This window comes from Mandrillus leucophaeus, unplaced genomic scaffold, assembly GCF_000951045.1.
Source record: "Mandrillus leucophaeus isolate KB7577 unplaced genomic scaffold, Mleu.le_1.0 Scaffold964, whole genome shotgun sequence".
Classification (NCBI taxonomy): domain Eukaryota; kingdom Metazoa; phylum Chordata; class Mammalia; order Primates; family Cercopithecidae; genus Mandrillus; species Mandrillus leucophaeus.
The window spans coordinates 1,364,005-1,388,642 of record NW_012110519.1 but is presented as its reverse complement, the minus strand read 5'-3'; the positions used below and the strand labels follow the sequence as shown (position 1 = coordinate 1,388,642).

At 39.9% G+C, this 24,638-nt stretch overlaps 1 protein-coding gene across 1 annotated transcript; it reads left to right on the top strand.

The window, feature by feature from the left end:
• Positions 1–2,579: 2,579 nt before the first annotated feature.
• FTHL17 (ferritin, heavy polypeptide-like 17) lies at positions 2,580–3,385 on the top strand. Its single transcript, XM_011970696.1, has one exon. It carries the CDS (start codon positions 2,674–2,676, stop codon positions 3,223–3,225), a length of 552 nt encoding a protein of 183 aa, XP_011826086.1. The 5' UTR covers positions 2,580–2,673; the 3' UTR covers positions 3,226–3,385.
• Positions 3,386–24,638: the final 21,253 nt, after the last annotated feature.

The window sequence follows — 24,638 nt, the reverse complement described above, 5'->3', positions numbered from 1 at the left end:
GGCTCAAAGGAGAATTCAAAGAGCCATACATATATAGGCAATAAGGAATATTGAAATAAGGAATGTACAAATAGACGCAAAATAAGTCAAAAATCAGTTGCATTCCATCAGACATTTATTTGCATTTCTGTGGACAAGAACTATTTGCATTATTATTAGTTTTCTACAATCTGAAGAGTTAGAAAATAACTCAAAGTCAATGAAAGGTGGAGATAACCCAGAAAGGTACTCTAAAAAGCACATCCAGGAAATTGTTTTTGCTGATTTTAAAGACTTTCCCACAGAAAACTACATCTAGTATAATAGCACAAAGATTGTCTGTGATGTGAGAACAGGCAGTTTTGCTTGTGGAATCCAATATATGTGTCCTCTTTATCTCCAAACCTTGATAAGGGATAGAGGCCTCCTCCCTCTTGGAGCATTGCTACTCAGAATGTGGTCTGGCATCACCTGAGATGTTTAGAAATTCTGATTTGGGGCCCCAGCCTAAATCAAAATCTTTATTTTTTAAAGGTCCTGGACCTAAATAAATTAAAAGACATCCTATGTTTATGGACTAGAAGAGTTAATATTATTAAGATACCAATATTCCCACAAATGACCTACAGGTTTAATGCAATCCCTATCAAAATCCCAGCAGGCTTTAAAAAAAAAAATTGACAAGTATAGCCTAAAACTCATACGGAAATTCAAGGGACCCAGAATAGCCAAAGTAATCCTGCAGAAGAGCAGAGTTGGATGACCACACTGCCCAATTTCAAAACTCACTACAAAGCTATAGTAATCAAGCCAGTGTTGTGCCAGCATCAGTTTAGACACATAGATTGACAGAACAGATGTGGGAGTCCAGAAATCAACCCATACATCTATGGTCAACTGATTTTTGACAGGTGTGCCAAGACCATCTAGTAGAGAAAGAATGGTCTTCTCAACAAATGGTGCTAGGACAACTGGGTATCCACACACAAAGGAATGAAATTGGACAACGACCTCATATCATATATAAAAATTAACTCAAAATGAGTTAGAAACTTAAATGTAAAAGCTAAAACTAAAAAGTTATTCAAAGAAAACCTGGGCATAAATGTTTATGACCTTGAATTAGGCAATGGTGTCTTAGATAGGACACTAAAAGCACAAGTGACAAGAGAAAAACAAAAAAATTGAACATAATTAAGAACTTTTGTGCTTCAAAGGACACCATTAAGAAAGTGAAAAAAAAAACAAAGAATGAGAGAAAATATTTGCAAATCATATATCTAAAAAAGAACTTGCACACTTAATATATACAGAACTCTTAAAACTCAACAATAAAAATACAAATAACCCAATTTTAAAATGGGCAAATGACTTGAATAGAGATTTCTCCAAAGAAGATATACAAATGACTATGAAAAGATGCTCAACATCAATAGTCATTAGGGAAATGCAAATCAAAACCACAATGAGATACCACTTTACATCCACTAAAACAACAACAAAGACAATGACAGTGTTGGAACCTTCATACATTGTTAGTGGGCATGTAAACTGATGAAGGGACTTTGGAAAACAGTCTAGCAGTTCCTCAAAATGTTAAACAGAGTCTTAACATATGACCCAGCAATTGTAGTCCCAGGTATATACCCAAGGGAATTGAAAACATATGTCTATTATAAAAATCCTCATAGCTGCATTAGTCATAACAGTCATAAAATGGAAACAATCCAAATGCCCAGCAACTGATGAATGAGTAAATAAAATGTGGTATATCCATACAATGGAATATAATTCAGCCATAAAAAAGATAAAAGTTAAAGACAATATGCTAAATGAAAGAGGCCATATAAAGGCTGCATATAGTATTATTTCATTTATTTGAAATATCCAGAGTAATCCAATCTCTAGAAACAGAGAGTTCATTCGTGGTTGTTGGGCCTGTGAGGGAGGCGAGATGGGCAGTAACTATTCACGGGTAGGGGATTTCATTTTGGAATAAGGAAAACGTTCTGAAATTATATTTTTGGTGATGGGGTGATAGTTACACAAATTCATGAATATACTAAAAACCACGGAAATGTTTCAGAGGGTGAATTTCATGGCATAGGAATTGTATCTCAATAGTGCAGTTTGTTGTTGTTATTTTTTGAGACAAGTCTCCCGCTGTTGCCCAGGCTGGAGTGCAGTGGACTGCCTCCCAGGTTCAAGCAATTCTCCTACCTCAGCCTCGCAAGTAGCTGGGACTACAGGCGCCCGCCACCACGCCCGGCTAAATTTTTTTCCTATTTTTACTAGAGACGGGGTTTCACCATGTTGGCCAGGTTGGTCTCCATCTCCTGACCTCGTAATCCGCCCGCCTCGGCCTCCCAAAGTGCTGGGATTACAGGCTTGAGCCACCGTGCCCGGCCTAGAGCAGTTATTTTTAAAACATGGTCTTGAAATGTTCAGTGCCAAGTGGCCGGGATTTCCGACGAAAGTCAGCGCTCGTGCCCCCACCCCCTTGACCCGCGACTCTGTTTCCCCGGCCCCTCCCCCCACCGACAAAGCGCGCTCCTCCCTAACGGTCGCCACTGCCCACTTCTGGTTTCGTCGCACACCCGCCTTTCACCATCCGCCATTCTTGTCACCTCAGCCGCTACCCTCGCTACCGCACCGACTTCGCCCGTGTGCTCGCCCGCACCCGCGCTGCCCGCCATGGCCACCGCCCAGCCTTCGCAGATCCGCCAGAAATACGACACCAACTGCGAGGCCGCCATCAACAGCCACATCAGGCTGGAGCTCTACACCTCCTACCTGTACCTGTCCATGGCTTTCTACTTCAACCGGGACGACGTGGCCCTGGAGAACTTCTTCCGCTACTTCCTGCGCCTGTCGGACGACAAGATGGAGCATGCCCAGAAGCTGATGAAGCTTCAGAACCTGCGCGGTGGCCGCATCCGCCTTCACGATATCAGGAAGCCAGAGCGCCAAGGCTGGGAGAGCGGGCTAGTGGCTATGGAGTCCGCCTTCCACCTGGAGAAGAACGTCAACCAGAGCCTGCTGGAGCTGTACCAGCTGGCCGTGGAGAAGGGCGACCCCCAGCTGTGCCACTTCCTGGAGAGCCACTACCTGCACGAGCAAGTCAAGACCATCAAAGAGCTGGGTGGCTACGTGAGCAACCTGCGCAAGATGTGTTCCCCGGAAGCCGGCCTGGCTGAGTACCTGTTCGACAAGCTCACCCTGGGCAGCTGCGTCAAAGAGACCTAAGCCCAGATTGGCCCCACAGCCACGGGGTCCCTTCCCTGGGTCGGGCCACCAGGCGGGGCGTGCATGTTGCCCTTTCAGAACGTTCTCTTCAGTTTTGTCTTTCAGTTTTACCGTTGTTAGCAATAAAGTTATCTGGTTCTCAAAGCAATAAAAGTGTCCAGTTGATGCGCGCCTGCAACTCTCACCTTTTAGGAATCAGGGCAAATCCCCACGCAGGTTTAAAGTAGGTATCCAGCAGTCTCTCCACGCACTCCTGCCCGATCTGCATGCAGCTCAGGATTTGCAGGGGTGGAGGGGAATGGTATTTTATGGACCCCTGGAAAACACATTCGTCTTGCCTTTGTAAACTACCCGAGTATGTGGGGTGGCATGGGGTGGAGTGGGCGGTCTTGGGCCCTGGTGGCTGTGGAAGCATGGGCATGGTAAAGTGTAAAACATGGTCTGGAATTCATCATAGTGGTTGCCTCTGAGGAAGAAGTGAAGGGAATGGGATTGGGCAAGGATTAAAATAAACAAAGGGGTCTTCAACTTTACATGAAAACTTGTAGTTTATTAAAATATGCCAATGTTAATGTTTGTTGATTCTGAGTAGCAAGTGGGGGCTCTGGGTGACAGCATAGCAGGGTACCTCTTTGGCAAGCTCACTCTGGGTGACAGTTACAAAGGGAGCCTTAAGGTGGCTTCCCCAAAGCCAAGGGGCTGACAATCTAAAATGGCACTTTGCAAGTCCAAGTCCTTTTATTTACATTGTTGTACTTTGTTTTTACAAGAATCTCAGGAATAAGGAAGGACAAGTATCATGACTTTATTAGTGACAAAAAGGGAGGCCATACAGGCAAGAAGTTGTGGAATCTGGACATGAACTTCGATCTTCTGATGCCATGTTCCTTTTTCTTTCTATTACCCTGCAAGTCTATCAACGGGTTAAAGAAGATTGTGTGGGTAGACTGGGAATCTAGCCAAATAACCTGCCCCAGAAGGGAGGGAAATCCCCCAACACTCTTAAAGGCAGCCCTGATCACTGTAGTCTCTCTCCTAATTACAGGTGTGCCTTCTAGCCTAGGGTGGAGACAGCTTCTAAACCTTAGCCAAAATCCTTCTCATATGAAAGAAGCCTTCAGAATGAGCAACAGACTATATGAGGTAGTAGGGCACCTCACAGGAAGGCAGCCAACACCTGTACACTTGAACCCCTCTGTTCAGGTTCTCTCCCTGAAACAGACAGTCACACTGTTGCCTGAGTTGGCACTGAATACCTAAGAAGGCCTTAGGGCTGGAAATCCCCAGAGTGCACCATCCATCCACCACATGTCTTCATTGTGAGTGGCTTCTCTTCAAGCACAGCAGGTAAATGGGGTGGCTACAAAACACACACACTCTATCTGCAAATCTAGCTCATCTCAAAGCCTGGGCAGAGAAGCCCTGTATGTTTATCATGCACAGTGTACTATAATCTATACATTGCCTGTTGTGGTCTCTTTACTGAGATCTACAGCTGACATCAGACTAGTTCCATCTTGGTCATGGGACCCCTTCTTTACCCCATTTTTCCCTTTCCTGTGATTCAGAGACACCCCAGGATAATGCAGAGAAGTCTACTTAGAACTACATCCTTTTATTTTACCTGGGGAAAAGCAGGATTTCCTCACCTGCAAGACTCAAAGAGGACTGATTACACTCCAGTGCCTATCACATGCCACTACTTGTAGTGTCACATTTCACAGCTTTTCTTTCAGAATCCCTGGCTGGGAAGTCTAGGTAAAGCGGCAGCTCAATTGTTTCTATTCTTGTTCCACTGCAACAAAAACATGAATGTCCTAAATCCCCTCCTTTTGGTTCAGTTTTAGGGTCCACAAACAGCCTTTTGAATATGTGGGGCAACTGTGGGAAAAACAGGAGAAACATTTAGACCAAGCTGGCCCCACTGGCACTTTTCAATGTCTTGGCCTTATCCATCGCTGCAAGTCTCATTTTCCCACCCTCCCTTGCCACATTCCTCTCAAAACGAGTGAGCAAACTTCTTACAGGTGGACCACATTCCCACATACACACAGCCTTCCCAATTCTTTGATAGCCTGACTTTCAATACTTGAGAGTGAGTTGTGCCCGTCTTCTAGCCCTGGAAAATACCACCCTGACACATACAACTGGAGGCTTGTCAGTCATTCGTTGTGCTCTGTTGCTTGGGGCAATGATGTCCGAAACAGTGGCTGTTGCTATGGGTACCAAAGTCTCAGGCAACGATAGTATCGGGACTGAGGGAAAATGGTAAAATTGATAACTTCATCTCAGACTCAAACACGGATTCAAATTAACTGTGTTGAATAATTTACCTCTGGGGAAAAAAAACCCTCACTCTATCACAAAAGGAAATTTCTTAATAGATGGTTGTCACTGACAACTTGTACTTCATTTTCCAGAAAAAGGAAAAGTATTTTTTTTCTTACAAATGTGTGTGACAAGCAGTACAAAGCACCCATTAATTTCTCCTGAATCTTCTCTACTCTGGAAATTTGCTCTACATTCTGATTTTTAAATTCTCCTTTAATTTTTCTTTTCATTTGCCAGCAATTACAGTTTCTTTTCACAAGCCTGAGGGACGTATCTAATCAAGTATTTAGTAGAGGAAAGCATTATCTATAATCTTGAAAGTGATACTATGCTTCAGATTTTAAAATAACAATTTTTGTTTTACAAATCATCTGATGTTGCTGTTGTTGCTGTTGTTATTGTGGTCCTGAGTTCAGGTTCAGAGAAATATTGATGGAGAATTTGCTTCAGGAAAGCTGAAGGGAAAGGTGAAATGAGAGTAATCACATTAGCAAAGTGTGAGGACACCTGAAAAGTAAAAGCAAAGAAATTGACACCTTGATTCACTAGTCAAGGGAGCTATAGGGGTGGGATGAGGTACAGTAAGAAAGGAAAGTACTCATGGCTATCATATTTTTAGGAATCCTGTGACCGTTTGGTTTGGGTTAGGTTATGAGTAGTAACAAAGACCAGAAAAGCAGAGTCTTAAAAAAGATAGGTTTTGTTTTTCATATATAAAAAAAGTATGGAAGAAAACAGTTCAGGGCTACTGTGGAAGAGCTTTCAATCACATTTCGTGGATTCCAAGAGGCATATTTTTTTTCTTTACATTTTAACATACTTGAAATTGGGATGTATCTTACAATCACTGTCGGCCATACCTGTCATTGCCTGAGGATGCACTGCAAAACTCAACAAAATGATATCATTGGCTAAGAAAAAGTCCTGGAGATATCAGAGGTGTACTCTTTTAAAAAATACTACGTTAGCAGCACGTTTGGTGGCACGGAGGACGATATTAAGAGATATCAATGATTCTGAGTACAGAAGTGATCGAGAAGAGTGAAATTTGAATCTGAAGAAGTTCTAGCAGTACTTGAAACAATTTATTTAGCACAGTTTCCTTTTTATGTGTGCACACAAGACTGATTCAATAACAAAAGTCTGTGCTTAAATAAGTGTAAAAGAGATTTTCCAGTAACTGAAATTTAAAAATCTAAGGGATAAGAAAACACTGTGTTCTAATTTAATTGGTAGCACTTTCTTCTTCTGTGGTATGTAGAATAATGGTGTGCCTTAAATTACTATGTTTGATTTGATAAAATACATTATCTTGTTGTTTCACTGAACAGGGCTTCCAGTGCAAAGGTCATCTCATGATCCACATGGCTATTACAGCTCCAACCATTACATTAGCATATCAGGAAGGACAAAGAAAAAATATATATATGTATATGTATATATATGTGTATATGTGTGTATATATGTGTATATATGTGTGTCTATATGTGTATATATATGTGTGTGTGTGTGTGTATATATGTATAGGAGTGAGGAAAGATCAGGACATTTATTAGGAGGAAAGAAAAGATTATATATCTAAGTGTAATGGAGGATTGATCTTCAAGTTAAGGGCTGGTTGCTTACTGTGATCTCTGATGATTCAGGGGAACAATGTCATGGGAACATTTATTTTCCTTCTAAACCAGAGGATCCAACAGAAGGCCTCAGGCCAGATTCATCTTCAGACGTAGTTTACTTGGACTGATGATTTTTTAACAACCTTTTTACTTTGGAATAATTTTAAATTTTACATTTAAATTGCAAAGATGGTACAATTTCTGCATATCCTTTCCCCAGTTTGCTGTAATGTTAACATCTTACAGAACCATGGTACATTCGTCAAAAATAAAAAATTAAAATTGGCACATTACTATTAGCTAAACCCCACACTGTATTCAGATTTCACAAGTTCTTCCACTGACATTCTTTTCCTGTTCCAAGTTCCAATCCAGGTTTCTACATTGCATTTAATTGTCATGTCTTCTTGGTCTCCTCTGTCTCCATCTTTCCTTATTTTTCATAACCTTCACAGCTTTGAAGACTACTGAGCACATATTTCGTGGAATGTTTCTCAATTTGGATTGGTCAGGTGCTGCTCTCATGATTAGACTGAGATTCTGGGTTTTGGGGAAAAAGACCACTTTACCTCTGGAGTGTATATTTCATCACATCCTATCATTGAGGCTACATGACATGAACATGACTTATCATTGGCAGTCTTAACCTTTATTGCTTGGTTAGAGGTATTGGCCAGGTTTCTCCACTTAAAGTTGCTATTTTTCCCCTTTCCAAACTCTGTTCTTTAAAGTGAGTCATCAAGTCCAGTTCACCCTCAAGAGGCTAGGAGGAGGAGCACCGCATGGATGGACAGAGTATTTACCTATAATATTTGGAATTCTTCTATAAGAAAAATTTGTGCCTTCTTTCCCATTTATTTATTCAATCATTTATTTATCTCACTATGGATTCATGGATATTTATTTATTATTTTGGGTTATAATCCTGAACCACATTATTTATTTTGTTCCTCAAATTGTTCCACATTTAACCAGTTGGAGATCCTTCAGTTGGCTCCTGTGTTCCTTTGACATAGTCTCATCCTCTGTATGTATGTGTGTAGCATTTCCTTACTTTTCAGCACTATAATATGCTCCAGACCCATGATGTATTTTCCCTGCCCCAGTTCTAGAATTAGCCATTTTCCAGAGTCCTTGTCCGTTTTATTAGATAAATCATATTTAAAAATGAACATCTTGAAAAGCCAATGAATTATAACTTTTATTTTAATTGACACATAATAATCATGCATGTATATGGGGTACTGTGTGATATTTAGATATGCATATACTTTGTGTGATGATCAAACTAGGATAATTACACATCCATCGTCTCAAACATTTATTATGAATTCTTTGTGATGAGAACACTCACAATTCTGTCTTGTAGCTATTTTGAGATACGCAACACCTTATTGTTGACTGTAGTCTCCCTACTGTGCAATAGGACACCAGAACTAATTCTTCCTTTCTAACTGTAACTTCCCACCCTCCTTTTTCTCCCAGTCTCTAGTCTCTGGCAACTACTATCTACTTACTATTTCTATCAGATCAACTTTTTAAGACTCCACATATGAGTGAGAATGTACAGTGTTTGTCTTTCTGTGTCTGGCTTAATTCACTTAACATAATGTCCTCCAGTTTCACTATGCTGTTGCAAATGACAGAATTTCATTCTTCCTGTAGCTGAGTAGTATTCTACTGTGTAGATATACCACATTTTCTTTACCCATTCATCTGTTGTAAGATACTTAGGTTAATTCCATATCCTGGCTATTCCGTATATGCTGCAATGAACATATGAGTGCAGATGCCTCTCTGACATACTGGTTTCATTTCCTTTAGATATATACCCAGTAGTAGTATTGCTGGATTATACGGTAGTTCTATTTTTAATTTTTTGAAGAACCTTCATACTGTTTTCCATCGTGGCTGTACTAATTTACATACCTACCAACAATACACAAAAGTTCCCTTTTCTCCACATCCTCACCAACATTTCTTATCTTTTGTCTTTTTAACAATAGCCATTCTAACTGGCTTGAGTTAATGTCTCATTGCTGTTTTGACTTGTATTTTCCAGATGATTAGTGATTGATTCTTTTTGTTTGTTTTTTTTTAATTTTTATTGTTGTTGTGGGGGGTTTTATTTTTATTTTTATTATTTTTTGCTCACAATTGCTTTGGCTATTCAGCGGTCTTTTGTGGTTCCATACAAATTTTAGGGTTTTTTTCCTACTTCTGTGAAGAATGTTACTGATTTTTTGATAGAGATTGCATTGAATCTGTAGATCACTTTGGGTAGTATAGACATTTTAGCAATAATAGTTCTTCCAATCCACGAACATGAAATATCTTTTTATTTATTTGTTTCCTCTTCAATTACTTTTATCAGTGCTTTAGAGTTTGCAGTAATCTTCCAATTTCATGATTAAATTTATTCCTAGCTATCTTTTTTTAGCTATTGTAAATGGAGTTGTTTTCTTGATTTCTCTTTCAGATAGTTCACTGCTAGCATATGGAAACACTACTGATTTTTGTATGTTGATTTTTGTACACTGAAACTTTTCTTTCCATGTACTTGTAAAGTTTCCAAAGTTCTTCTTGTTATTTAATTCTAGTTTTATAACATTGCTGTCAGAAAAGATACTTGATATAATTTCTATCTTCTTATGTTTGGTATAACTTGTTTTGTGGATAATGAACTTTTAATTGGGAAAGTTCTCATAAAATTATATATTCCTGGCTCCTTTTGAAAATGCTGACTATCTGGCTACATTGGGCCCTGTTCCCATGGGAACCTTCATATGGAACTGAGTTTCAGCTGCCATCTTAAAGCATACATATTCTCCAATTCACCACAGTACATGTCATTAAAGCAATGTAACTTAGGTACCTCAAAGATTACTGTGGCAATAAAGTACCTCTTTAGTGATTTTAATTACCTGCTGGACCCTACAGTCACTCACTTTTGTCTTGTTGTACTTAGACTTTCTGTCCCAGGTACCATGGTGAGTGAAGGAATCAGTAACTTGTTGTACAACCTCAGCCCCAGAAAAAGGATGACCCTTTGGGTTGATGTGCCCTTCTCTCTCTGGGCCTCTCATGATATTTGGGAGATTACAACTGGGTCCTTTGTCTCTTTGCCTTTGCTGCTTAGAAATTAGAAGAGCTCAGATTATAGTTCAGTCTGCAAGTGTCTCTGTCAGTTTCTCCTCGCCTTGTTGGCCAAAGTGTCAGTTTCTTTAACTTTTGTCACTCCTTGTCATGACTGGAAATTGCCTTGATGTTTCTGTAGCCTTCAAATACATTGCCAGATAGGATGTACAGGGAGTCACAAACCAAGAGGCTCACAGATCAAACAAAGACACTCATTTCACAGTGTTTACTGAATGATATGGAGCATACAATGAGAAACAAAGAAAGAGGGCAGTGAAGAGAAGAGAGGATGCTAGCAGGATGAAAGGACCATGCGGCCTAAATCCCATGTCAGAAAATGTTCACTGTCTCTTTTCTGCTTTAGCTTTGCCCACTGACTGTATGCTTATGAGGACCAGTAATGAAGATAGCTAAAGTCAACACACACCTGCTCTAACAGACAGATGCAGGGGCAAGTACTCCTGGGCACAACTATAACTCACAGGTCACCTGCTAAGCAGGTGTTTTAATCTAGTATATGAGAGAGAGGACATATGGGACCAGATAACTATTACCAATGAGCAGCTGATCTAAGGATGTTCCAACTGTCATGAATATTTGGTTTCTACTTGCTCTTTCCATCCCTTTTTTTTTTTTTTAATTTTTGAGATAGAGTTTCGCTCCTATCGCCCAGGCTGGAGTGCAATGGCTCGATCTTGGCTCACTGCAACCTCCGCTTCCTGGGTTCAAGCGATTCTCCTGCCTCAGCCTCCCTAGTATCTGGGATTACAGGCACCTGCTACCACGCCCAGCTAATTTTTATATTTTTAGTAGAGATGGGGTTTCATCACGTTGGTCAGGCTGGTCTCGAACTCCTGACCTCAGGTGATACGCCTGCCTTGGCCTCCCAAAGTGCTGGGATTACAGGCATGAGCCACCACGCCCAGCCTTCCATCCCTTCTTATTCAGCACATATATATTCTGCCTGCTTTGTCCATGTCCAGTATGTTTCACAAGAATTATCTACACTTAGTTTCACCTATCCTTATTTGTTTTTCGTATCTATTGCAGAATTGAGTATTCTTAAATAAATTGTAAATAAACATTTTCCTATGCAAACATCTTCTAATCTGTTCTTCAGACATAAACTGGCCTGGGAGGGTGCCATGGTTCTTTTGCAGGGCATTGTTGGTGTAGTTCCTGTCGTGGTTCTCTTGTCTAGAATTTTTGTAAGCTATCTTGAAAATCATCTGGAAGCCCTCTCAGGGACATATCCAGCTCACAATAAAAATTGTCCTGACCCCATTTTCTTTAAGAACTTTGATTCTTTAGCTCCTAGTTCCCCTAGGAAATCATTTACCTCTGTGACCTGGAAAAGACAGAAATGCAGTCTTCCTAAAAAGGAGCATATCTGACTAGTTGCCTCACCTTTGTTTTGAGTCTGATACTCTGCAGTGGATTATTAAGTCCAAGAGGCCCTTGAAGGAAGAGAGGTAGGGGTATAGGGTAAATTCAGTAGGTTGAGAATACATGGAAAGTGAAGGCATGTACACCGCAGGTGTAGACATGGATGCAAGAAGTGTCAAGAAACCTTGTGGAAATTCGTTGCACATCTATTATGAGAATTAAAAAAAAGGCAGCAGCATGGGATTGGTGAAATGTGGCACTTACCTGAAAATACAATATTAATCAGTTATTAAAATTAAGTTTTCTCAGGCAAATATGGTCTTGCCCACAAGGAAAGCAGATCAAGTTATTGGCCCTTGATCTGCTTCCCTAATGGGCAAGACCATATTTGGGGCCAACTCCGGGGACCAGTGAGGAGTCAAAAGCTCGTTCCAGCTCTGAGAAAGGAGAACAACCATGTATTCCCTGGTGAAGACAATTTGTAGACTTCATAACAAAACAACTGAGCTACTTTCTCTCACAATTTGTTCTGGAAATGTACTAAATGGAATTTCCTCTGATCACAGACAACCTCCACTTCTCCATTAAAAGGTTCCCAAGAGATACCTGCTGGAAAAAAAAAAATCTACTAGAAAAGGTAAAAAAGAAAACTGAAGGCCTCAGGTGTTTGGGGTCTGTTCTCACTCTGGAGAGTTTTGACAAACTTCCTTGGTTAGAGGCAATCCAAAATGCAGCAGTCCTTTGATGCGGAAGAGTTGCTTGCATAGAACTCAATGATGCCAAAACTAGACAGGATTCCTGATAAGACAATTAACAGCAGATTCATCCAAGAACCTTGGGTGAGGGCTCCTAAGGCATCAAACTAACCGGATTTCAGGGCCCTCTGATATTTGCAGTAACCCCCGCACGTGAGTTTCACTATTATCTGTCAACCTACATCTTATTGAAAATGAAGGTGTTAAAAGGAAAGAGTTTGCTGAAGTAAAGGAAGGGGAGGTTTCCCCTGAACAAATCAGGAAAACCCGCTTTACCTAATCTGATCTCTTCCTGGCCCCAGAGGGAGAATGATCTCATTGTAAGTGGTAGCTCCGGGAAAAGAAGTTTGATGTCAAACTTACCTAAGATGTTAGGGAGAGAAGTGGAGACTTGAAGGTGGCAGGAAAATGGAGAGCCCAAACGTAATTATAATTATTATGGTCCAACCCATAATGTTATTGAGGTTGGCAGAAATGTAGGCTCTGTCTGGGAGGATTTCCCATATTAAAAATGTGAGAAACCCACACTGAATAAAGCAACTTTAATATCGAGAAAATGATTTGCTTTTTTTCCTCCACTCACTCTTCAAGTCTGTGAATGTGTATGGAAAACAGAGGGTAAAGAAGTGAAGGCGTTTGGATCAAAAAGCAGTGGTGTGGATCATTCTATAAAAGATGCTTAGCATAGCTAAAACTTGTGAGAGAGGAAGAGCTGGCTGGACAGATGTGGAGGTGAAAACAATAGGAGATAGACTTCCACATCAGGGCTTGTGAGAACTGAGGATGAAGGTAAGAGAGAGGGTTCATCCAGCATGAAGAGAAGAAGTGTAACTCAAGGGGAGATGATAAAAGGGAGGTATGGAAGATGGGCTCATATTAAAGTTAAGGGTATAGTTTTTATGTTTGACTAAAAGGCCATTCAGAGAAAGCAGCACATGTAGATTGGGGCTTCATATGGGGGTTGTCAAATTCCTTTTTGGGGATCTCCTGGGATAATGAGGGCGCCTAGTGCAGACACTTGGGATGAATATGAAAATGTGAAACTAATGACTCTGCTTGAAGATGCAGGAAAAGCATTCTCTCTAATCAAGCAAGTGGCATCAAAAAGTTCTGAATGAGGCCTCACTGTCCTTTTTCTTTTTAAACTGGAGTTTGACTATTGTTTCAATTTGCTGCTTCAGAAGAATACAAGCCCAGATGTCAGGATGTCAGAGTGCTAGAAGAACATCAAAGCCCCTGGTGGTGCCAGCGCAAGTGTTTCAGAGCAACATCAAAGAAATGCAGGGCTTGCACCTTTCCTTTCAGAGAAAGAACATCAGACTCAGCTCTGGCAGCTTTTACCTCCCTTGAAAAACTGTTCACTGTTTTTGTCAGACGTTTGGAAAAAAGGAAGTTTATTGGCAACGCCTGAAGTTTAAAAAATGCCACTGTACCTTCACCAGTAAATCCTTCCCAGGGGTGCATGTGTGTCAGGGCAGAATTAGGAAACAATGGCAAGGTTATACAGCATGGTATTGACACATTTTACTATTCAACTAACGAAATAGAACAACCCCTCCTCACATCTCCAAATCATCATAGGTAGATGTGAGGAAGAGTCCCCAGAAATCCTTCAACCACCCCAAATTTTCAGCCTCACCATCGTCTGCCTTGCAGCCAAAATCCTAATCTCAAATTGCCTTTTATCTTTACTTATATCCATCAGCACAAGAGCCACTCCCCCTTGCCCGATTTCCCAGGACATACCTCACCCTCCATGCTGTAATCCCCATAAGAATATGCACCTCTCCTTTTCTGTCCCTTCTATTACCCCTCCCCAACTTTTGAAAGTTCCCCTGTGCTGTTTGGAACTCATGAACCATTACCAGGTTATCAACTTCTCTTCTGAACATGCCCGTCACCTTCTTGTTTTAAACTCACTCTGGAATTCCCCTAAGGACACTGCTTCCCTTGCACCCTCTCCAGTGATGATCATCCTCTCCACAGTACGACTGGGCCTGAAGGTAAGGTTGGAATCCCCCTTTCTCCTTGTGGATGTTTCCAAGCCATTCTTGCTCCTGTTCCTCCTCCCTTAAAACCCCCAGTTTAGAATATAATGTCATGATATTATGCTCTCCTCCATCCTTTCTTGTTATAGTTTTCTAGAGACTCCAACCCCATATTTGCTGATGATCTTAGATCCTAGTTTAGAATCTAATGCCCTGATATTATGCTCCCCTCCATCCTTTCTTGTTATAGTTTTCTAGAGACTCCAACCCCATATTTGTTGATGATCTTAGATCTTAGTTAAGAATGTAATGCCATGATATTATGCTTCCCTCCATCCTTTCTTGTTATAGTTTTCTAGAGACTCCAAATCCATATTTGTTGATGATCTTAGCTCCTGGCTAATGGTAATCTTTAGTATCTGCTGTGTTCTAATTCCTGGTCATTTGAATATCCACATAGATGACCCGTTCACAACCCGGCCTTTTAAAGTCCCCTGATCTGTTCTCTTCTCATGATCTCGTCCTCCAGTCTGCTCAGCCACTTATTGTTATGGTCATATCATAGACCTTGTCACCTGGGATAACTGCACTGTTTCCATAATCTCTATCTTATGCAACAGACTCTCTGAACACCACCTCCTCTTTTTCTAGTTCATTATCTCTGGAGTCCTAGTTCATTCTCTCTAGACTCCTGATGCTCAAAATTCTATAATTCCCCTAGGAAATCAATTTGTCCACAACATTTTTACTGTGCCTCAAGTGTTTGATCTCCTCTATTTGCTCAAGTTAAATCCCATAGCAAATGATGATAATCATTCCTTTGCATACATTTCCATCTTACCTGACCTGCTTTGTTGTACTTGTTTGGCCAAATCCCTAACCTGCTTTAATATATTTTGTCCCAACAGCACACCTGCACCCACGCAGCTGAACGTGACTGGAGAAACACCCAGTCATTCTGACTGAACACAGTTAAACTTAATGAGTATGACTCATAAGTGGGCCCTTAGTGCTGCCAATAAACATATTTTCCTATTTCATTTACTCTCCCACTGTCCCTGTTCATCATTCATACATTCTCTTCCATATTGGTTAGCCTTTGCTACACAGCAAGCCATTCAAATACATAGCAAAGATTGAGCATCCAAAATCTGAAAATCCAAAATCTGAAACACTCCAAATTTGAAACTTGTTGAGTGGCGACATGACACTTAAAGGAAATGCTTATTGGAGCATTTCAGATTTCAGAGTTTTTGGATTTAGGGTACTGAACTGGTAAGTGTAAACAAATATTCCAGAATCTGAAATGTGAAACATTGCTTGTCCTAAGCATTTTGGATAAGAGATACTTGTCCTGTAGTTTAAAGCAATAATCATTTTCTTTGCTCATGATTTTGTGGGTCAATAATTTGGGTTTGAATGTTGGGTAGTTGTTCTACTAGACTTGTATCTACCTGGTATCAACCATGTGGCTGTGGTTATCTGATGACTTAAACGGGGCTGGCTGGTCTAAGATGGCAGTGGGTGCTTGCTGTTGGCTAGGCCACATGTCTCCAGCTCGCTAGCTTGGGTTTCCTCAAATGCTGGTGGGAGAGTTCCTAGAGATGAGTGTTTTGTATTCCTCTGCTTACATCATATTTGCTAACATCGTCTTAGCTAAAGCAAATCACATGGTCAAGCCAAGAATTAGTGTGGGAGAGGTATAACAAGGGTTTGATGCACTGTGAGTTATTACTGGAACAATCTACTACTTCTCCCAACCTCTTAATCACTCGCACCTTCTCCCAAACCCTCCTCACTCTCAACTGGTAACCTTGCATTCTGCTTCATTGAAAAGAAGTTGAAACTATACAAATTTCCACAGACTTCTGCCTACCACGATACCTTCCCACCCACCAGCATGTGGATACATTTACTCTACCTCCTCTCCTGTTACTGGATGAAACCTCCAAGCCCCTATCTAAGTCTAACCTCTCAATTTTTGCTCTACAGTTCCTCTTGTCCACCCAAGAACATTGCTTCTATTTCTCATCTGAAGTCACTTGCGCTGATGCAGCCATCTGGTGGCTTGAATGGGTTGCTTGCTCGAAGATGGCCTCACTCCCTTTTCTGCATCATCATTTTCTCTCTCCTCATTGGATCGTTCTCTTCAGGAAAAAAAAAAAAAAAAAACCCACAGGATTTTTTTTTACCCTACCCTACAATATCACTCTAATAACCCTCGGACTAATCTCCTTCATGCTAAACTCCTTAAAGTGCTCTCCGTATTCATAGTGCCCATTTTCACTCCTTCCAATCCCTATCAGGCATTCATGTCCATAACTCCATAAAAGTTCATTTTGTCATGGACTCCAGTTTCCTCCACACTGATAAATACAAGGGTTAATTCTTAGTTCTCATCTTACTTGAACACCTTTTTTGGTTTGTTTGTTTTTGTTTTGTTTTTGAGACAGTGTCTCACTCTGTTGCCCAGGCTGGAGTGCAGTGGTGCAATTTCAGCTCACTGCAGCCTCAAACTCCCAGGCTCAAGCGATCCTCCCACCTCAGCCTCCCAACGTGCTGTGACTACAGGTGTGAGCCACTGTGCCCAGCCTTACTTGAACACTTTATTGAGGTGATCTTCAGGATATTTCACTCTCCCAGTTTTCTTTCTATCCCTCTCACCTCTCTCAGTTCCGCCTACTGTTCCTGAATTCCTCATCTTCCTGACATCTTAGTATTGGAATGTCCCAAGGCTCAGTTATTTATATACTTTCTTTTTTGAGACAGGGTCTCACTCTGTTGCCCAGGCTGGAGTGCAGTGGTGCAATCTTGGCGCACTGCAACCTCTGCCTCTTGGATTCAAGCGATCCTCCTGGCTCAGCCTCATGAGTAGCTGGGACTATAGGCGCGCACCACCATGCCCAGCTAATTTTTGTATTTTGAGTAGAGACAGGGTTTCACCATATTGTCCAGGCTGGTCTCAAACTCCTGACCTCAAGTGACCTGCCCACCTCATCGTACCAAAGTGCTGGGATTACAGGTGTGAGCCACCACATCTGGCCTTATATACATGTATTTTTTAACTAACAGATAACATTATATGCTTTTATCATGCACAACATGATGTTTTGAAGTACATATACATTGTAGAATTAACAAATATATTACTTTGCATACTTATCATTTTTGTGGTGATAGCACATAACATCCACTCTTTACATTTTTCAAGAATACAATATATCATCATTAATTACAGTCATTTTGCTGTATAATAGATCTCTTCAAATTTATTTTTTCTATCTAAATGTAATTATGGACCAACATCTCCCTGTCTCCTTTACTCCCTAACAACTCCAGCCTCTGGTGACCATCATTACGCTCTCTATTTCTATAAGACCAAGTTTTTTTTTTTAAGATTCCACATATGAGTGACATCATGGATATTTGTCTTTCTGTGCGTGACTTATTTCACTTACCATAATGTCCTCCAAGCTCATCCATGTTGTCAAAAATGGCAGGATTTCATTCCTTTTATGGTTGAATAGTACCCCATTGTGTATATGTGCCACATTTTATTTATCTATTGATCTGCTGATGGGCATTTAGGCTTTTCTATCAATGTATAATGCACTCCTTTGGTGATCTTATCAAACTTATGGATTGAAAATGCACTCTATGTGTTGATTATTCCAAATTTATAGCTCTAGTCTAATTCTCTCCCCTGAACTCCAGACCCATGTATATAATACCTACTTGAATATCTACTACTAGACATCTTAAAGTTAATCTGCCACATAGATACTGATCAAAGGGTACACATTTTCAGTTTTAAGATGAACAAATTCTGGGAATCTAATGTATAGTGTGGGTAGTGATGGATGTGTAAATTAATTTGATTGTGGTCATTACATAATGTGTATGTATATTAATTCATAACATCCTACACCTTGAATATATACAATCCTTATTTATCAAATAATTATTTTAAAATAAAAAACAAAAGAAAAAGAATGAAAAAAACCAGGAAGGAAAAAGATAATGTCTAAAACAGACAAATCAGTGTATAACAGAACAAGCATATTATACAGAGTTGTGAAGATAACTTCCAGAAGAAACATTTTAAAGAGGTTTTCTTTGGGAATTATGATTAGAAGAGAAGTACAAGTGGGGGCAAATTTGTCATTTTTAATAGTATGTAAATATATACATACATATAAAGTATATACATATATATATGCACACATTATGCCTCTAGGGTATTATGACTTTTAAATAAACTACATGTTTTTTTTATTTAAAATTTATGTAATTGACTATATTTTCCCAAAGACATTATAGCAAATCATGGGGGGAACGTGTACCACATAGAACTCCTCATATTTTTCCCCATACCTTCTCCATCTCAAATTAATGGCAATTTCCAATTTTTCAGAACAAAAGCCATAAAGTCATCTTTAATCCCTCTCTTTCTCATGTACCTGACATCCAAATTATCAATGAATCTTAGGCAAAATATACACAGATTCTGACCCCTTGTCACAACCTCCATTGCTACCACCCGTATTCAATCTACCACCACTTCCCACCCGGGCTGTCACAACAGACTCTTAACTGATCTCCCTGCTTTTTCCCTGGTACTATACAGACTATTTTCAATACAGCAGCCAGACTGAGCTTTAAAAATAGAAGCCGAATCATGTCACTCCTCTGTTACAATGGTGCTCACAGCTCACACATTAGGCCTATCCCATTCCCTACTCCATCCTGTTTCTTCTGCCCTTATTTCCTTCTACTGCCCTCCTTGTTCACTTGGCTCCAGCAACATTTCTCTATCTATAATTAGTAAAGTACCTCAAGACTACAACCTTCTTAGGATTTTTGTATCTGGTTTCCTCTTTCTGGAACATGGTAGCAGTTAAGTTTTGTTGTATGGCAAAGCAACCTAAAACATAATGGAGTAAAACAACAATCAATTATTACTTCTCATGATTCTCTGGGTTGACCGGACAGTTCTCATCAACCAGTTTGGCTGAGGCTGGAAGGTCCAGAGCTGCAGTCAGCAAACTACAGGCTAGTAGCCAAATCTGGGCTGCTAACTCTTTTTATAGGTAAAGTTTTATTGCAACACATCTATGTCCATTGCTTTTATATTAGGATAGCAGTGGTTTGATGTTGATAGTGCAATGGGAATGAATTGGCCATGTGTTTCTCATCATCTAACAATATAACCCAGGCTCATTCACATAATCGTGGTCACAAGTTTCTGAGGAGAGAGAGGGAGGGAGACAGAGAGAGACGGAGCGAGAGAGAGAGAGGGAGAGAGAGAAAGCACAGCGCATAATGCATTTCAAGTCTCTGCTTGGGTCATAATTGCTATTGTCACACTGGTCAAAGTAGGTCACATGACTAAATCTAGAATCAGTGTGAAAGGGGCTACCCAAGAACATGGATATAGGAATGGCAATTTTTGTGTTCATTTTTGCAATCTACTATAAATATTCTTATTTTCTGATGTGTTGCTTCACCTTCTTCAATTCTATGCCAACTATCACTTTATCAGTGAGCCTTCCTTAACGAGGTCTCCTCTCTCTGCATCCTATCCCCCTTTCCTGTTTCATTTCCCTTTGTAACATCCATCACTTTCTAACCTATCATATTTTTAACTATTCATTTTGTTCATTGTCTTCTTCTGGAATATAAACTCCATGAGGGCAGGAATTTTTTGTCTGTTCTTTCTGCTGTTTTGTCTCAAGTGCCTCTAACACTGCTTGGAATAGGAAATCAAAAAAATGTTTTGAACGAATGAATGAGTTAATTAATGACCTAATGCTATTTAGAATTTGAAGCAGGAGTAGTTCTGGCTTGCCATGATAGTCCTATTGGCGTTTAGATCTAGGGTCCATCAGTTATCCTTCTTGGTATAACACCGACAGTATTATTTTGGAATAATGTGCATGAAGCACTTTGAAAATAAAAAATTTAAGAACGAAATTACTATTGCTTAGATTTTTATACCTTACATAAGTTTCATGACTTAAGTGAGTCTATAACTTACTCAAAAATTAACCATCACAAATTATTATATTTAACTCTCCTAAATGAAACAAGGCACTACAAGTACCTATTTTGGGATGATGATATCCTGAAGGAGAGTTCTATTCCTTAACAAAGCTCTGATCACATTGCACATACCCCCATTCAACCCTCTTGGGATTGTTTTTGCCTGCAGGATAAAGTCCTTCAAAGTTAGTGGTCATTTTGCCTTTCTAGTACCATACACTTTTAATCAAGTTAGCTAGGTCTTGAAGAAAGGACAAAACTCCGAAAAAGGTGATAAGAGGGGTAAAAGGGATTCTGGCCAAAAGTCAGAATGTGAGGTTTATTTTATTTTATTTATTGAGACAAAGTCTTGCTGTTGTCGCTCAGGCTGTAGTGCAATGGCGCAATCTCGGCTCACTGCAACCTCCGCCTCCTGGGCTCAAGCAATTCTCCTGCCTCACCTTCCCTAGTCGCTGGGATTACAGGCACCTGCCACCACACCTGGCTAATTTTTATATTTTTAGTAGAGACGGGGTTTCACTATGTTGGCCAGGCTGGTCTCGAACTCCTGACCTCAGGTGATCCGCCTGCTTCGGCCTCCCAAAGTGCTGGGATTACAGGCATGAGCCACCACTCCAGCTGAGACTTTTTTAGGAACAAGTTGTGGAGCAATTTGGCTGGTGTGGAAGAGCTATATGATACAGTACAATATAGCGGGCTATGGAAAAATGCATGGGAAGTACAATGTTTCAAATTATTACAAAAACATGATCAAGCAAGTCCCAGGTCGACCAAATGTCAAAAAAAGAAAATACATGGAACTGGACTAGTTTGACAATATGATGAGCGTTTGGCATGCATTTTGGTTCCTATATTTACTCCACTTACTGAATTGCATATGTTGTCTTTTTCATTCTAAATTCTGTATAAGTTTAAGATATTGAAACCACTGTGCCAATAGATTTTTCTGGTTGTGATATTAATAGTTTCATCAAGAGCAGGATTCTGGCCTGCTGGATTGTTGACCTGCTATTATGTCTCTATCGCACCACTCCCTCAGTGGTTATTTATACTTCATCTATGGTTCCCAGACATTAACAAGAAAGAAAGGTCTTGAAACTTAAGGGAGTTTAGAGGGAGAGCTCTCTATATCTTGTGAAACAGACAAGGTCACTACTTAGTCAACCTTTCTTACAAAAGAGTTCATTGATAACGGCCAAATTAGAGCTCTGGTCAACCGCAGCTGATGATGGGCTCTGTTGATGGGTGCCCTTGGCTAGACCTGAAAATGATGTCCTGAGAAATGATTACTCTTCTGCTCGATAACCCAACAATGTATCCATTAAAGGCTGAGCAGAAAGGAGGAATAAAGGCGTAACTGTAGCCTCTTGATCAGTCCACATATTAGACCTCTTACTCTCTGTCATGATCCCTAGTGTATTTCTCAAACTCCCTCCTGTGTAAGGCTATTCCAGTGCAGTTTTAGAGACACCGAGTCCTTAAAGTCCTTGTAATCTTAGAAAAACATACTCACGTATGTAGACCAATTAACAATTCTAAAAATAAAAAGCCATATGGAGAAACTTTGGATTACATGCTATTTATTCATGCATTCATAATTATTTATGAGGACTTCATTTTCGCCAGGTCTTGTGCTAGATGCTAGGTGCTCTGCCTTCGAGATGTTCAGATTTTATTTGGGCAGACCAACATTAAAAGTGACGTTTAAGTGCTGTGATAGGATAAAGTACACACAGAGAAATAGAATGTTACCTAGATCTGAATGTTCTGAAAACTTCCTCAGGTGTGATGATACCTAAAAGGAATTTTGATGATTGAATAGGGGATGCAGAGAAAATATGGGGTAACACATTGCAGGTAGAGAGAGTGATGTGGGTCACAAAGGACCTTGTCATGTTCAAGGTCAAGTGGTGGGGAAGGATAAGACTGACAGTAAGAGGAAGAAAGGATGCAAGGAAAGAAGCAAGACAGATCAGAGAAAACGTGGCAGTTCATCTACAAAATTTCAATTGTACACTAAAAGCAATGGAGTGCCACTTCAGAATTTTTTCCTTAAATGATCACATTTTCCTTTCAGAACAAAGACAAACATGGAAGATGAATTAAGCATCTGAGTGTGGATGAGGCTTGAAGCCTGGGATCTACTTGGGGACTGCTGCAGAAAATCTTCAGGGAAATGATGAAGGTTCAACTAAGGCACTAACAGTGAAGAGGAGGGGAAGATGTTAACACTAGAAACTATAGTTCTTGGAGACCCGATGGGCAGCAAAGGAGAGAAAAGAATTCTGAAGGACAATGTTTGGAATTTCAGCTTTGTGCATCCTGAGTATAAGCTGGCATCAAAGAGATGGAACACAGAGAAGGACTGACAACTTTAGAAGAAAGTGGTAACTTTCTGTTTCAAAACATAAATGAAAGAATTAAAAATAAGATGCCATGGAACATCTAGGTGGAGTTAAAATGGAATGAAATGTGGCAATTATATATTTAGACTACATGGAATTAAAGGTGAGGGGTAAACTTTCCCACCCCTAAATCCCCTTCTGCCTTTCTATGGCTTTGTTCTTTTCTTGCAGAAAAGGCCTTTATCTGAATGATAGGAAGATAGAGAAGGCCTCAGGGATGGATGAGGGCTGGAGGAAAGGCAGAGATTTGAGTAGGCAAAAGGGAGAAGAAAAAGCAGTTCAAGTAGAGAACACAGCACCAACAAAAGTAGAACATGGGTACCAGACAAGACAAAAGCAGAGGGTCCAAGGTATAGAAAAGAGGAAAACAAATATTACCAAGAGAATGGCACTACATTTCCTAATGAATTTTTTCTCTGGATGGATGCTGGAAGTATAGACTTTAAGCAATCAGCAATAAGAGGCCATGGTAGGTTTTTGAGCAGAGGAGGAATATTATTGATTCATACTTTAGGAATATGGTCTGGAAGCAGCATCCAAGAATGTGAGAAATTAGCATAAATGGAGACAAAGGGTCAAGAGAAAGTGATTGGGAATCTTCCAGCAGCTCCTGCTGCTTTGTAAGAAGGAGAAGAACTCCCAATGATTCTGCGGGCACCTCTTCTCTCCTGTCAGGAATACGGCAGCACTTAACATGACTGGGACTGAAAAAAGTCATGCTATATACTCCTTCTAACGGAACCTGCTCATAGCCTTCTTGAAGCAGCAGCAGGAGATCCATGAGATTTTCTCCTTTAGAGAAATACAGAAGCAAATAAAAAAATAAAGTTTGCAGTAATGACTATTTTTACCCAATTACACATGCATTACCAAGTGTCACAAATCCCATGAGCTGCAAGGTGTGATTTTCTGAGTCGGCTGCTGTGTTGAGATGAGAGAAATTGCTCAGTGTTGATAACACTGTTGGATGTTGCTAATGTAATTACAGTTTCCCAGTCTGGTCTCAAAAACTAAAGTTCTTGTATTTTTTATTTTCCTTCCCATTTGAGGAAGACAATAATTAAAAAGTACAAACTTGCTTGGTTTGACTTTGTACCCAGTTTTTATGGCAATTTTATTGCATCTTATATTGAATGGATTTTTTTTCAATTTGTTTTTGAAAATGTCATTTGTACAGAGCGATTGAATGGACTTAATTTGTTTAGTCTTCCAAAGCAATGCTTATAACTGGGCCGTGATAATTCGGTAAATATATCATGTGAAGGGAGATGGTATGAACAACCTAAAGAATTATTCATAGCGTGTGAAGAACAAAGACGGATAAAAGGAAGTTTGCTAATAAACAGGACTCAGATGTTAAAATAGAGATGCATGTAAGACATTCATATTGTCCCATTAAAACACAATATTAATTTTGAGAATTTCTTTGTGTCATTGGGGCTTTATTGTTGCTGTTGTGGTTGTTATTATAAGAATATACAGGACTGGCCCAACATAACAAATGTAAATTTCTCCCCCATGCTTCTTTGAGCATCATAGATAGTTGAACCTAACTGAATTTGTGCTTTGGACAATTAAGATGTACTACTGTAAGATTTTTAATTGTTCCCATTTCTTGTCCTCTACCATTGCCTGCACATTTAGTCCATTTGTAAAAACATTCTTAAACTTCTTAATTCATTATTATTATGTGTTTTAACTTCTTAGAACTATCAATGAAACAAGTTTTAAAACGCTTTGAAAAATGTA